Source organism: Panthera onca, chromosome A1 (assembly GCF_046562875.1).
Source record: "Panthera onca isolate mPanOnc1 chromosome A1, mPanOnc1 haplotype 2, whole genome shotgun sequence".
In the NCBI taxonomy this organism is placed as follows: domain Eukaryota; kingdom Metazoa; phylum Chordata; class Mammalia; order Carnivora; family Felidae; genus Panthera; species Panthera onca.
The window spans coordinates 204662411-204677768 of NC_138339.1; the positions used below are offsets into that span (position 1 = coordinate 204662411).

Here is a 15358-nt window from a genome sequence, read left to right on the forward strand (position 1 = left end):
TCACATTTATATATAAAAAAGGTTACTGTATAAGAACATAGTAAAAAATGATGGTCAAAAGAAAGATAAGCTGTTCTGTAATGTTAGCATATTTATGGACATGTTGAATATGAAGTAGTAATACACTTAATTGTGAGCTCTTTTTTCCAAGGTATTTATCTCATAAAGGTTTTCTAAACCTAACCTAAGAATAAAACAAATTACAGAACTAGATAGATTCAGTTTGTGTGTACTATGAGTGTTTATAATGACCTGGAATAAGATCATGAAATCTTTCACTAAATACTACCTTAGTGTAGGGATAAACATTAGCAGGACCTTTGACATGTGATATGGAAGATGAATTCCAATGTGGTTAAGAACAGAAGAACACTTTTAGAAGAAATGGGTAAAATTGTGCTTATAGAATGTTGAGATCTGAAGTCTCAGGAGAAGTAATTAGGGAATCTTGTGGACCTGTTAAAATGCTTAACCAATTCATAGCTGTCGTGATAAAATGTTACCAAAGCAGACTGTTTCCAGGAACAGTTCTGTTGGTTTTAACCCATGAAACAGAAATCTAATACACTATTCAAATGAGATGATTTCTTTTGACTTAATAAGAATTAATGTTTGCCTTGCTATTGCTGTGCTTCCAGTTTTTACCTTCTGATATCATGCTTATTGATCAATATGAATGTTTGGGTCTATGACGATCCTGTCTTTGCAGCATCCATTTTCTATCTCGTCATGCCTCTGCCTGTCTGGGTGAATTGCTTTTTCCTCTCTGGGTGAATTGCCTCAAACCTGACCCTCTTCAACTTGCTGCTTGTACATATTCGCTTAATTCTCTGAATAGTCAATCATTTTAAATTTAATCTGACTCTCCATGGTGTTAACTATCCCACTCCACTTGATGTATGTAAATTTAATGAGCATGCTGTCTTGTAAAATCCACATCCATGAATGAAAATAGTGAGTCAAATGTTTGTAACTTGGTGGAATATGTGTCCATTCTGTTTGCCATTCTTCGCTTGATTGCTCCTTAGTGCTCTAACTAGTTGCATGTATGTGCAGGAAGTATTAAGATTATTTCACACCCTCACCTCAGTTTTGCCAAGAAAACATGGAAAGTAGTTATTTTTATTAGTATTTTGTCAGTCTAGGATGGAGTCAAGGTGTGTAAAATATAGTAGCAAACTTCGGACTTTCTTGTTTGTGGAAATTTCTGGCCCCATCCAACACTTAGGAAGAATCCCTTGCAGTGTTTTAAAAGCTGCTGACTTGACTATATTCCTTTCACCTGGCTTCCAGGTCAGGGCTGCTATTGACCCATTTGGTATCTTCATGCAGTTTAGAGAAGGTATATTCCTTCATTCCTCTCTGTGGATACAGTGCATCACAGAAACTCCCACAATGTGAGTGAAGTCTGTAAGATCTCAGCTCTGTTCACTCTTCGACCAGATGCCACCCTGATTCCAGGTCACTGAGGTTGTGTGTGATTCTGCTAGTGCTCCCTGGAAACATCGTGGATTTCAGCTTGGCCATGTTTGAATACCTGTGTTACTAGAACTGCCTAAAGAATCCATCTCTGGGGCTGGACCTTGTTTGTTCGTACTCTCAGCTAGGGATGTGAGTATTATCTCTAGCTCCAGCTCCATCCTTCAGAAAATGACCTCAGTTTCCTAGTTTGTCTCTAAACAGGAATAGCAAACTCTGTTTGGGAAATTTTGTTACATCTTACATATTTAACAAATACCGGAAAAGAAATCCACTGTGGTCTGTGCACTGTCAAAGTGGCAACGGGTGTAGAAAAGAGTTCTTTAAAAGGTTACCTGTGAAGGAGAATAAAGGAAGCCATATATAAAGGAGAGCTAGGTTTGAAGGAAGGTGCTTTTTCCTTTTAATTTTAATCCATTAAGGATTAACATGTTTATATATTGAGACCCAACCAACTGAGAACAATTTAGTGAGACAGAATTGAAAAAGGATAATTGATATGCAATGCCCTTTCAGGAGGTGAGAGGAAAGGAGATCCAGAGCATAAATGAATGGAATTATCTTTGGATGGATGCAAGAATTGATACAGAAAGATTAGTGTGCGAATAAATTGGTAATATGGGAAACGAGAAATTGAAAGTTTTCTTTTTACAGAGGAAATTGAAATTTGCTTACTGAAAATGATAGTTGAAATGGTAGTTTCATAGCTCTTGGGGAAGGGCAAGTTTGAAATAAATACTTTAGGGAATGTGAGAAGAAAAATGAGTTGGCTTTTCTGTAAATGTAGGATATGATGATCCATAGAATTAACCTGCTTTAGGAGAACATACAGGGGATCAAGAAATAGGTCTTATTGAGGTCAACACTATGGTGGTCCAGCAGTAGGACAAGTGAAAAGACAGAAAATGAGGGTCTGAGAATAGAGTCATGAGCATTACATGATGATACCTGAGGTAGAACCATTTTTAGATAATGAAAAGGTCTAGGTGTAGTCATGAAGACTGTGGTTGAGCAAAGTTGAAGTAAAGATTGCTGGTGGTGGAGAAGCTAAAGACTGGGTGGCAAGGCATGGGATGGGAGAGGAGTCAATACAAGTTGTTGGCAACATAAGTGATAAGTCCGATTGCATTAGCCCCAAAGGAAATGGGATTTTAGATGAAAATGGAGATAAATAATGGAATAAGAATGATGAGTGTAGATAGACCACAGTTCAAATAACATAGGACTATGGTCAACTGAAAGAATTTCCCGAAGTCTCCATTCTCTCTTCAATATAGAGAAGCCGGTCCATACCTCCCATGGGTTATTAGTGACAGTTAATGTAGTAAGAGTGCTTATAAATGTTTAGCACGTTGCCTGCAAGAACTTAACCATTATTTAGGAATACTAAATCTTGGTGAAAGATGTAGAAAGGCTTGTGGGAAGAATGAGGACAGTTTACAGAGCAGATTTGGAATGAAAACAGAAATTCGAACAGCTTGAATTTTGTTTTGGAAAATTCCAAAGAGTGCCTAATCTTTAGATTTGGAATGGAATTCTGATACCTATGTCTTTGTTAGTAGTCCCAGATATTTGTTTTGATAGTGTGTGCGTGTGTGTGTGTGTGTGTGTGTACTTCCTTCCCCTTCATCAAGTCTGTATTTATTGTAGCCAAGTACACTGCAAACTTGCTCTTTGTATTTAGTGGACTTAAAAATATTTTTTTTTTAAGAATGAAAGATGTTCCATTTTTTTCATACTTTGAAAATTATTTTTATGACAGAAGTTTTATGAATATTTCAATTTAGTCTTAGAAAAGCTTTGCTTGGAAGCAACCTTAGATTTATAGAAGGGTTGCAAAAAGAGCACAGACCGTTCTTATATACCCTTCACCCTACTTCCTCAAATGTCAACACATTCTATAACTTGAGTTCAGTTATTAGAACTGAGAAATGTTGGTACACTACTAATGAAATTACATTATTGAGATTTTGCCAGTTTTTCTACTTGTGCTTTTTCTGTTCTAGGATCCAATCCAGGATCACACCTTGCATTTAGTTTACTCTGTATCCTTAGTCCCCTGCAATCAGTGACATTTCCTTATCTTTCCTGACCTTGATCCTTCTGAAGAATCCTTATTTTGAAAGCCCCTTGATCTGGGTTTCTTTTTGGCAGTATTTTTTTGTGTCTAAAATCTATCTTTAGTTCCAGTCAGACTCCCACAGTAAAACAGCACAGTGGTTCAATTAAGGTGAGTTTTTAATTAGAAAGTAATTAACTGAGAGAAAATTGGTTTTTGATATTGCCACTCCCAATTTCCCCAGGCAAAACTGTGGTTAAACATGTATATGAAGGTAGCACTGTAAGTGAGTTAATTTCTAATGTCTGTTAAGATATTAATAGAGCTTTAACAACAATACTCTTCAGACAAAGTTTTGATTTGGTAACTGCATAAATATTTTTGAGATCTATTCAGCTAAATATTGCCAGCTAATAAATATCTGTTCTGTAAGTGGGAAAACTTTAATGTCCTACCTACAAAATATTAACCTCATTCAAATTACTCATCTGGTTTTTTGCAATTATGAGTTCTATATATTTCCTGTTTGGTGTTTATAATAGATATTTAATGAATTCCCTACATGTATCTCAATACATTGATACATTGAAGTAAACCACATTTCAGGGGTCTCTTAAAATCTGTACCTGCGCATCACTTTGTACCTATGCAGTGTAGTAGAGGGTCCCAACCTAGGTCTGAATGGAAGAGTTGGTTAATCCAGTGGTTTGTATTGCTTGTTGAGGCCATTGACATGAGTTTCTGTATTACTCAGTTCTGCTTAGAAATAAGCCTTATTAGGAAGTAAGTTATTTTCAAACCATGTTGTGGATGCTGCTGGTGCCCCTCTAAGACCACCTTCATCAGGTTGGTGCACGCAGATTCCAGGTGGTAAGTGTTGGTTCCTCGTAGCTTATAGCTGCCCTATCTGGAGATTTGGGTTCCAGGGGCTAGGATCCTGTAGCTAATCTGCTGACTGATTCGGAGGGGTCAAACTGTCCTCTCCCTCTAGGTAGTACTAACAGCCATGCAGTTCAGGCTGAAGCAATATTTTCAAAAGTCTCTTTCCCCTGCTCTGTCTTGCTTTTCTTTATTCCCCTATCCTGAGGGCATCCCCTCTGTTAGTCATCTGCACCAGGATCCTTGTCTCACACAGTACCTCTTGGGAACCTGACCAAAGACAGTAGGGCTACTGTATGATCATTTTGAGCAGATGGAAACTGAGTAACATGAACATGGTTGACTTATTTGCAAGGGACCTCTTATAATTACCTGGAAACTGCCCTGGACTGGTAGTCTGGGCTCCAGGGCTTGTGTTTCTAATAGCCACCTCGCTAGGAAAAGTCATGCGATTTCTGTGAGCCTGTATTTTTTATCCTGTAACACATGGAGCTTAGACTATGTGATGCTCAAATTCTCACATTGAAGATTTTCCCTTAAGGCAGGGGGCTATTAAATGAAGTTGCTTGTTCTCCCCTGATTCCACCCCTCACCCCTAACTCTAGTTTCCTAGATAGCCCTCAGAGATGCTCAGCTTAGCTCCTCTGGAATTAAAGACACTGAAGGGATTCAGAGCAAGTTTCCCCAAACTGTTCCACTTTGGCATGTGGACTACTGGAGTTGAAGGCAACTGAGGCCTGGAGGGCTCAAGAGAAACTTTTTTGCCCCTGTCTGAACCACCTAGAAGAATGTAAATTGAGAGTCTTTCCCAAAGCATTACTATGAGAGAAATTTTATCTGAGTGACCCATCTGTATAGCAGAACAAATACCTAATTACCAAACCTCTTATTGCCCTGTGAATTGCCCTCCTCCCCTTGGAAACCCCAGGCTCCTATCCCATGCCTCAGCTCGGTATGGCATATAAACCTCATTTTACCTTTCTGTCTTGGAATCTTTCTTGTATGTGGGGTTCTTGTATGTATGAATTAAATTTGATTTTTCTCCTGTTGATCAGCCTCATGCCAATTTAATTCCTAGTTTAACTAGAAGAACCTATGAAGGGTAGAAAGAAAGAACTTTTTTCTCCCCCTATATAGATGTGCATTAGCTAGGAAAAAGCTTCCAATACATTTTTCAAGGACTTTGTAGACACCCACCCCCACCACCTGCCCCCTGCTGAAATTCAGCGCCAAAGTCCAATAGGGCTTTCTCCTTTCAGCCTTTTTCTTTGTGAGATAAAAATCTATTTTACAAATACTGCACTTTTTTTTTTTATACACAAATATATATTTTTCCTTTTCATTGCTCCTATATATCCTTTTTTCCCTTTGTAAATGGCAGTTTCTTTTTCCAGTGCCATTGGTTTCTGGACATGTAGAGAATGACCACCTGTGAGTTACATGCCTAATGAGAAAGGTCTGCGGTACTATGTAGCTGATTCCAAACTTTCAGTGTCCTTCCTTCATTTTCCTTTTTGCTTTTATTTTTATTTCTTTTTACTTTTAGTTTTTTTAAATTTTAGAGTGCAAGCAGGGGAGAGACGCAGAGGGAGAGAGACTATTAAGCAGACGCCATGCTCAGCGTGGAGCGGACACGGGGATTGATCCCATGGCCCTGGGATTATGATCTGACCCGAAATCAAGAGTTGGACGCTCAACTGACTGAGCCACCCAGTCTCCCCCCTTTTTGTTTTAAAACAGGGACTGTCATGAAGTGACTGCCGTATTTAGACAAGAGAGGTGGAATAAGACAGTGGAAAGAGGTTGGGAGAACCCTGAGTCTCTTCTTTAATTCCAAATATACCACTATTGTGTATGAGCTCCTGTCATCTTGAGTATGCCTTTCCAAAAAGAAGGCAGTAAACTTTTTAAAAGTGTATATCTTAAAATTTTATTTTGATTTCAGCCACAACTAAAGGATTTTGTAGTTTGTTAACATTCTGTATTTACTACATATTTTAATTTGCTGGTGAAAGAGGCTGGGCCATGCTTGGCTATTAGAAAGAAAATAAAAATACAGTGAATAATTTAATACAGGGGTTCTCAGTACTCTTAAGTACCCTGCCTTTTTGTAACCAGTATACCCATTACCTTCCCTGTAACTTCCCCGTTACTTTCTTCCAATGAAATTCTATATAGGTAATATAAACTACCTACACTCATAATTTAAAAAATCCACTTAATACCTCACTGTAATAAATATTCAACATATATTTCAATATAAACAATTGGCCATGACTGCTGAAGAAGGTATAATAAAGTCATTCTTGAATCTTCACCTCGTGCATACAACAGCTATGGTGCAGGTTTATGTAGCTGTGCTGTTCTAGTGATTCAAATACCACAAGCAGTGTTGTCCTGGGGTACCCAAATTTCAAAAATAGAGCACAACTGATGATAAAGCTTATTTAAAAACAAACAACAAACAAAAACAACAACAAATACACCCAGTGGTACTATAACTTGCAGCTATATTAGAATATTAAATATTAAAATCACATAATGCAAAGTATTTCATCTGTAACAACTTACATATTAATGCCATTGTACATTTAATTCTATTGAGTTATTCTAGGCTTAAATAAAATTTTCTTTTTCAAGATGTGTGTCTCTCTCTGTGGGACACAAGACAGTTTCTCATTGTGTAGGATTAGCCCATGTGTTGAAGAATGTCTAATATACCTTGATGAATACTGGTAGCTTCATCTCAAGTCACTGACGACCAGAATATCCCAAGACCTTTCTAAAATCCTAAGTGGTGTTAAGGCCTATTGAGAGTCCCAGGCTTAGAGGGGAAAAAAAAAAAAAAAAAAAGGAACAAAACAAACCATTATTCACGTAATAGGATATTTCTAACCTGAACAGCCGGGAGTGACATTACTAATTACTACCTTTTATTAGAGTGTCAAGTTGAACAACTTCTAAGATCTTAAATATTTATATCAAGGTGAAATGAAGGAAATTTTGACTTTTAAGTGCTTGAAGGGATGGGTAGCCAAAAACTGAGTCAGCTAAAGGCATAAACTACAGTGTCTGATGAATTGTAGCACTCTTCTAAAACTTAGAATAAATTTAACCTGCTGGGCTCCACAGGTGATCTGAATTCTTGATTTTTATACACCTGTTTCTGAGAGGCTATGGAGTTGGTATACATTCAAGTGTGTTCTATTGTGTGTTACAAATAAGGGCTACTATCTGGAGGAAATCCATTTGAGCAGCCCTTTTTCAGCCATTTCTTATACCTTAGGCTCCTTTTCCATTACCAGAACGGCCTCTAATGAGAGCAACTTAACTGGTAGCAATTCTCATACTTACGTGGATATTCTTGATTTGTATTTTTAGTTAGTGTTAGACCTGTAGTGAGCTCCAGGTTACTTTAACCTTTGATTGGTGCTGTTGAGAAATGTTAGATTTTTAGGTGGTACTTCATTTTATGAGTGCAACTTTTATGTTCTTTGGAACCTAGAATAAATTAAGTAGTTGGTATTTTTGGTAGGGGTAGAGAAGAGAAAACTAGAATGCTTTGCCTTTTGCTAGGCTCTCTACCAGGTATTTGATTCTATGAACTTGTAGCTACAGAATCAGGAAAGTGCTTGCTTATTTACCTTTTAATTTTTATGATACATGGAACAGCTCTTTCAGAAATAGTGCAAGATAGCTTCAGGTGCACTGCCTTTTTTTTTTTTTTTTAAAGTACCTACATTTGTGTTTGTGTATTTAAAATGTGAATCCAGATGACCTTAAGAAAGGCAGAAATCTTCAACTGTCTAATTACCTGTAGTGATGAGAGTGTAATTTTACTAGCCTGTTGCGAATTTAAAAAGGTTTTCTGGTGTTTTACCTGTTAAAATGATCTAGAACGTGTTTTTCTCTGTGTCTCCTGCTCTTTGCTTTCCTCCAGGCAGAACTACACGTAAATCATTCCAAAACAATTAATGCTGCCGTAGTCACAAATTATTGATTTTCCGTTGGTAGGGTATGTAGAATTGCTGCTCTACTTAGATTCTAAAATGAGGCTTTTTAATTGTGTTTTCCAGGAAGATATGAATTTAAATGAAGATAAGAAAGCACCATTGCGGGAAAAGGACTTCAGCATCAAAAAAGAAATGGTGATGCAGTACATTAATACTGCTTCCAAGACAGTAAGTAAAACTGTCAAGTTGAGAGATACTGCTGGAACGTGCTGCAGTGGGGAAAACAATGCGTTTGTCTAATGATGTGCTTCAGTTTGTGGGCAACTGGAATCAGAGGGCTTTTGAGTGTATAAAGGCACAAGTATTGGACGTTTGTTTAATTTGAAAATACTTCTTACAGCTTCTAAAACTGCTGTGGTCCTTTAGCCCCTCGCATTGGTGAGGAACACCGACTGGTTGGTTTACTGACTCCAAGACTTCTTTGCCTGTTAGTGGATTCAGATGGCTATTGATCTCTAATGTCACTTATACACCAGGATGATATTTGCATTACAGAAAAGTAAGACTGATGACATTCTAACTACGTAAATCAGTACACATAATAGTGGCTTAGAGGCATCTCTTTAATGCGAGTTTCCCTACGGATAAAATTATCTTGTAACAAATTATAAATGTAGACGTTGGAAGGAGCAGTAAGCGTCCACTCAGCTGCCAGTTTTCTAGGGAAACATGAAATATGTGGGTGGAAGTAATGAGTAAATGTCTAAGAAACCATGACTGGCACAGAGAATCAATTATATTTATTTCGTGGGACAACAAATGAGCTTGACCAGTCATATAAAAATTGAATAAATGGATTCGATGAAATCTAGAAATGGAAGCTAATGAAGAAGCAATCAGAAAGACAGCAGAAAATGATTTTGGCTGAATTTACAATAGAATTGGATTAGAGAAAAATTACTTAACACACTGTACTTTTCACCGGATACTTTAACCAAAGACCAGGTTACAAGAATATAAGTCACTTATACTTTAACTCTATTTATCTCCTAGACCGGTCAGTGACTTGGAGGCCTTTGTTTGGGAAGACAGACTCAAGTGATGTTTAATTTTTAAACATGTCTCAGGTTTGGCATTCTGATGTTTAGTTGTTCAAATCACTGAGTACTATACTTTTTTTTTGGCTCTCTATGTAGATGGGCGCTGTATCCTGCTGTTGTGACAAAAATTGCTTTTTGTCCCTTAATGCTACCTGGACATCACAAATTAGAATTAGGGACTTAAGAGTCAGAGCACTTGTATTTCGGATGACTTATCTTCCCTTTGATATTGGGCATCTTGTTTTACCTCTGATGCTCAATTTCCTCATCCTTGTTAGAATTAAATTGTTGATGCCATAATTGCAACATGACCGGTTTTATAACTGGTGGCTGTCTCTTGTGGTAGCACTGGTGGCTGTAGCAATCGTTTCTTATTTTTTTCTTTGTGATTTGTTTGTTCTCGCTGTTGAAATCCTTATTCTGTAATTACTGATGTACTTGGATTTATGTTTTTTAAACCTTTTTTTTTAATATATGAAATTTATTGTCACATTGGTTTCCATACAATACCCAGTGCTCATCCCAAAAGATGCCCTCCTCAATGCCCATCACCTACCCTTCCCTCCCTCCCCGCCCCCCCCCCCCCCCCCCCCATCAACGCTCAGTTTGTTCTCAGTTTTCAAGAGTCTTTGGGAGAGAGCTTTGGCTCTCTCCCACTCTAACCTCTTTTTTTTTTTCCTTACCCTCCCCCATGGGTTTCTGTCAAAGTTAATGGCAGCCTTTTAAAAAAAGTTTTTAATATTTACTTATTTTTGAGAGAGAATGGGACAACGTGAGCAGGGGAGGGGCAGAGAAGGTGAGCAGGGGAGGGGCAGAGAAGGTGAGCAGGGAAGGGGCAGAGAGAGAGAGGGAGACACAGAACCCAAAGCAGGCTCCAGGCTCCCAGCTGTCAGTACAGAGCCTGATGCGGGGCTCAAACCCACCAACCACGAGATCACGATCTGAGCCGAAGTTGGACGCTTAACCGACTAAGCGCCCCAGGTGCCCCGGATTTATGTTTGAAAATTCAAGTTGACTGTTAGTGAGTCCGTGTCACATTTATTAAGTGTCTGTATATCAGGCAATATTTTAGGCAATGGAGTTGAAGCACCAGGATGGTCAATCATCGTGGCCTACGGAGTAACATAGGATATACACAACAGAAACACACAAACGTGTAATAAGTGAAATGTAATGTGGGAAAAAAAGCAGGGGGATTGGAGATAATACAACTGTTTTTTTTTTTTATTGAAATATAGTTAACACAGTGTTACATTAGTTGCAGATATACAGTAGGATTTACCAGTTCTATACTCATTACAGTGCTCATTACAATAAGTGTACTCTTAATCCCCTTTATTTTACCCATCCCTTCACCCACCCTCCCTCTGACTGAACTGCTGCATAGAGTGATCAGGGAAGACCCCCCTGTTAGGGAATTTTAAATCCAACAAGTATGAATTTACTTGATATAATTACAAGAGATACTATATTATTAGAATTGGTTTAGAAAACGTTGGTATAATAGTGCATTTTAGTTCTTGAATTTCAGATAACAAACAGACGTTTTAACAGAAGAACAAATCACTTTGAACTTCATTAGAGTGGATCTATTTCAGTTTGCATTCACTGATTTTAAACTTTAATCCTCTAATCGTTTTGGACTAAGGTTGGAATTTATTTACTAGAATTAGATAATTAGATTATCAGGATTGAAATAGATTAGTTATCTAAAGTATGATTAAAGCATTCACTCCTTTAATTAGTGCTGGGAGGATGGTGACTTTTCCTAGGAGGGTTCTGAATAATTTGGTGGGTGGTTAACATTGTAGGAAGTTCAAGCTGACCAGTCATCTATTTTTGCTCTGGAAGTAGAGACACATTAACTCTCACATACAGACTTTGTCATACCAGGGTATTTAGGTTAATGAGTACCAAAAAAGCTTCTCTGAGGAAAAACCATGAAAATTTATGGATGGGTTGTTCCAGAGAACATGGGGGTATTTGTCAGGTAAACTTTTATAAATTTAGCCTTAGACTTTGCTTTGAGATTCTTTTTGTGGGTAAGCATTAAGTGTGTGTGTGTGTGTGTGTGTGTGTGTGTGTGTGTGTATACATATATATGTATGTATATATGTATATATATGTGTATAGAAAAAGTATATGAAAATGCTTTAGAAATGTTAACCCTCAAACAAGCACTAAACTAGCCAAGCTTGTTTCTTAGAATAGGGGGAAAAAAAACCCCAACAAATTCATAGTAATGCTGACTTTTTCAGTTAGAAAAGATTATTAAAATTTTATTCAAGTAGCCTAGTTAGAGGCTGAAAGTGTCAGATCACAGTTTTCCAACTTCTAGGGTGTAGATGGATAGGTGATCCACATGTGCCTTGTACAGTCTGGAAGCCAGGTGTGCTGGGGGCTTCTGAGGAAGATTTCTCTTCCTTATAAAAAGATCCAGAGCAGAAAACCACTTTCTTTCCTGTTATTTGACATGGTGGTGAGAGGGTGTGGGATCCTTGGCACATGACCCCTTAGAGCTGATGCTCTGGCTATGTACAATCCTGCCTCCAGACTCTCCTATTGTGTGATGGGGTGCATATTCTTATTTAAGCTACTTGAAGTTGGGATTTTGCTTTGCGGCTGTGCACGTGTTGCTGGACTGTCCTGATAGCCTTTTGCCTGCATAGGATCTCTATCTTTAATTAACTCCGGAAATTACTCCCCTCATCAAGTATACTAAGCGTACATGAGGATGGGTACTACAAGGCCAGATGGACATTCCTTGGTAAATGGCTTGTCTCAGGTGTTCAGTAGTCAGTGTATTTAAAAAAACTTTCTGAATGAATGAATACAGTCTTGGCTTTTATTTGATTACTGGGTGGATGGTAAGACTATTCTGTAGTAAGTGGTAAGGACCTTGAAGTTAGGATGAGACATGATAGTCCAAATGGAAGAGAATCCATTGTTCCCCAAAAATGTAAGAAGAAAATTCTGGAGCAGGACAGAGGAGCTCTTAAGCACAATTACATAAGAATTTCTCCTATTTTCTAAATGAAAGGCAACTATAATTTAATAAAAGTGCACCTTGTAAATGTATTATTCAGTCTTGCTTATCCTGACTCTGAGTGTTCTCATTCTTGATTGTGGTTTAATTATTAACCCTTTTCTTCTCTTAAAATTTTTAAAGCACCCCTGCAGATAATGTTAAATGATGATATTTGTCAGGCCTCCTGTGCTTTGAGGGGACGGACCAAGCTAAGGAGATAAATTCTTTAAAAATTTTTTTAAAAATATTTGTTTATTTTTGATAGAACACAACAGGGGGAGGAGAAGAGAGAAAGGGAGACACAGAATCTAAAGTAGGCTCCAGGCTCCAGGCTCTGAGCTGTCAGCACAGAGCCCAACACGGGGCTCGAACCCACAGACCATGAGATCATGACCTGAGCCGAGGTCGGCCGCCCAACTGACTGCGCCACCCAGGCGCCCTTCAGTAGGTAAAGTCTAATAGACTTGCTGCCTTGGTTTTGGTGTATCATACCCTGTATCTGTGATTCCCGGGTTGATGTCGGTGTTTATCTTCTTGTGGGTGCTTGAGTTGTATTCAGGGCGAACTGGCTCTGGGTGTACGATGTCCGGGTTATGTACAAGTCTGTTGACAGGATTAACAGGAAGCCATGGATTCCTTGACAAACACTTTTAAAAATGTGTTAAACAGGATACTTGTGGAGAGTAGGATTTAGAGCTATAAGATACTTCTTCTCCCCTCCTGCCCCCACCCCCCATCACAAAGGGATTGTAAGCATAAAAAATTCACCCTACTTTTCCCATCTGTTGAGAAGAATCTTCCATTTGCTCTTCTGCTTCTAGGCTTTTTCAGGGTAATCAGTGGCCATAGAAAGCTGGAGGAATCCTGGAAGTCAAAACCTACATCCCAGGAAGTGAAAGCAAAGCCCTGGAAGCAGGGGTTGGGGGGTGGGGGGGATGGGGAGTCTCAGAGGGTGCAAGAGGGAGGGGAAAAGTGAAATGTAACACATTAGCATTTGCTTGTCCGTACTTTTTGGAGTTGACTCCCCACCTCCCCCCCCCCCCCCCCCCACTTACTTTTGGATACAAGATGAGACTGTCCTGATAGTTGACTTCTGTATGAATTATGAGTGGACTGCTATCAGCATGTAGTGGTCTTGTCTTTTGGATGTACCATTAGGTGTGGATAAGAGGCTCCTAAAATTTCTCTTCAAGATTTTAAGCTTCTCATTCCTTCAAAATACATTAGCTTTTTTTTTTTTTTTTTTTTTTTTTTTACTCCCCCCCCCCCCCCCCCCCCGAGAGAGAGTGCTTCTTAATTAGAGCATCCAACCTTTATTTCCCATTTATATTCATTTTTTTCCTTTTGACACCCCTCTCCCCCCCTCCCAGAAAGAAGCAGAATTCCGCCTTGTTGTGCCCAGATATCCGGTAGCTTCCTTGGACTTTGTTAACTGTTCTCTTCCCTAGTCATTCGAGACTGCAGACAGCTGAGGCATGTATTGGAAAAGATTGACTTGGTGTTGCATTTTACTCCTCGAACCCCTAAGTATTTCTGTAGTTCTTGCTTAGACTTCTTTAGTAAGAAATAAACACCAAATATTACAGAACATAACTTTAAAAGGCACATAGAAGACTCACAGGTTTGTGAAACAAGGTAATAAAATGAATCTAAATTGAGTTTGTAGGTGTAGAGTTATAAGGTCTCGTGTCTGTGTACGTGTGTGTGTGTGTGTGTGTGTAGTGTCTAAAGATAATTTGAAAGGTGTTATCATGATACCACTTGTTCTAGCCCAGTAGAGCATGATGTTCAAGTATGGAGAACGTGGTTTTGTCCAATGTTGTCCATCTACACATATCTTGATCAGAAAAGATTTTTTTTTGAAAAAATACTAATAATGTTCTGATTTGTGTTATCTACATAGGTAGAAAAGCTAGAGTTCATTTATTCTTAGCTCTGATTTGTTAATGCCCCCGTTGATAATACAGTATTTTCATGCCTTTCAGAGTCTTTTTTGGGTCCATTTTCTTTTTTTTTTATTTTTTATTTTATTTATTTTTTTAATATGAAATTTATTGTCAGATTGGTTTCCATACAACACCCAGTGCTCATCCCAACAGGTGCCCTCCTCAATGGGGTCCATTTTCATATATCTTGGAAAATATTGTCAGATACAGATAAATCAGGTTCTTTTTGTTTCCTCTCACTTTTCATCATTTTTACTTAAAAGGTTTATATTTTAGCTGCTGGAAACTTCGATGAACCAGACAGTTTTATACATTCTTGCTAGTTACAGTTAACATGGATTACTTTTTGGCTTCCATTTCAGGTTAGGGAATTGATCAAAGCACACTTGTAACATAAAAGCTTACTAAAAATTTGTGGCTGGTACTCGGTATTAGACACTTACCTATTTATCAACAATGCCCTTGCTTACGATATTTTGCTTGTTTGTCTCCAGGTCTTGTCTGCTGAGTTGGGGAAAATATTAGAGCCCCAGGGCAATGAAGCAATTTCTTGTTAGAAGTATTTCTTAATAATCTAACTGGCATTTTAATTTCCATTTCTGCCTATATAGGACAGGTTTTATTTATGTACAATTAAAATGATCTTCCAACAGCTCAAATTCATCCAGCTTCATTATGAGTTGTTTCTGGGCGGCACCGGTGGCATTTAATGTTCTCTATTACTGCAGTGTGTTCTTGCTTAGGCAGGAGATGATAATGAAGAAACCAGTCAGCTTTTTTCTTTCTTTCTTTCTTTTCTTTTTTTTTTTTTTTATAAGAAATTAGGTTTAAGTTAGCATTGTGGATTTTCAATCTTTTAAACACCTTAAAGATACCTTTTCTTATAGCCATTTTTTAAAAGACTCGCCAGAAAT

General features: G+C 38.1%; 1 protein-coding gene across 5 annotated transcripts in view; it reads left to right on the plus strand.

Moving 5' to 3' along the window:
- Window positions 1-15358, plus strand: part of DIAPH3 (diaphanous related formin 3) — a 516220-nt gene that overhangs the window by 58626 nt on the left and 442236 nt on the right. For all 5 annotated transcript variants that reach the window (XR_013550080.2, XM_078433000.2, XM_078433008.2 and 2 more), the window contains one exon: window positions 8494-8598. Coding sequence is in view for 4 of the 5 variants with exons in the window: in XM_078433000.2 (XP_078289126.1) it covers window positions 8494-8598 (105 nt within the window). In the remaining variant the exon portion in view is untranslated. The remainder of the gene's footprint in view (window positions 1-8493; window positions 8599-15358) is intronic.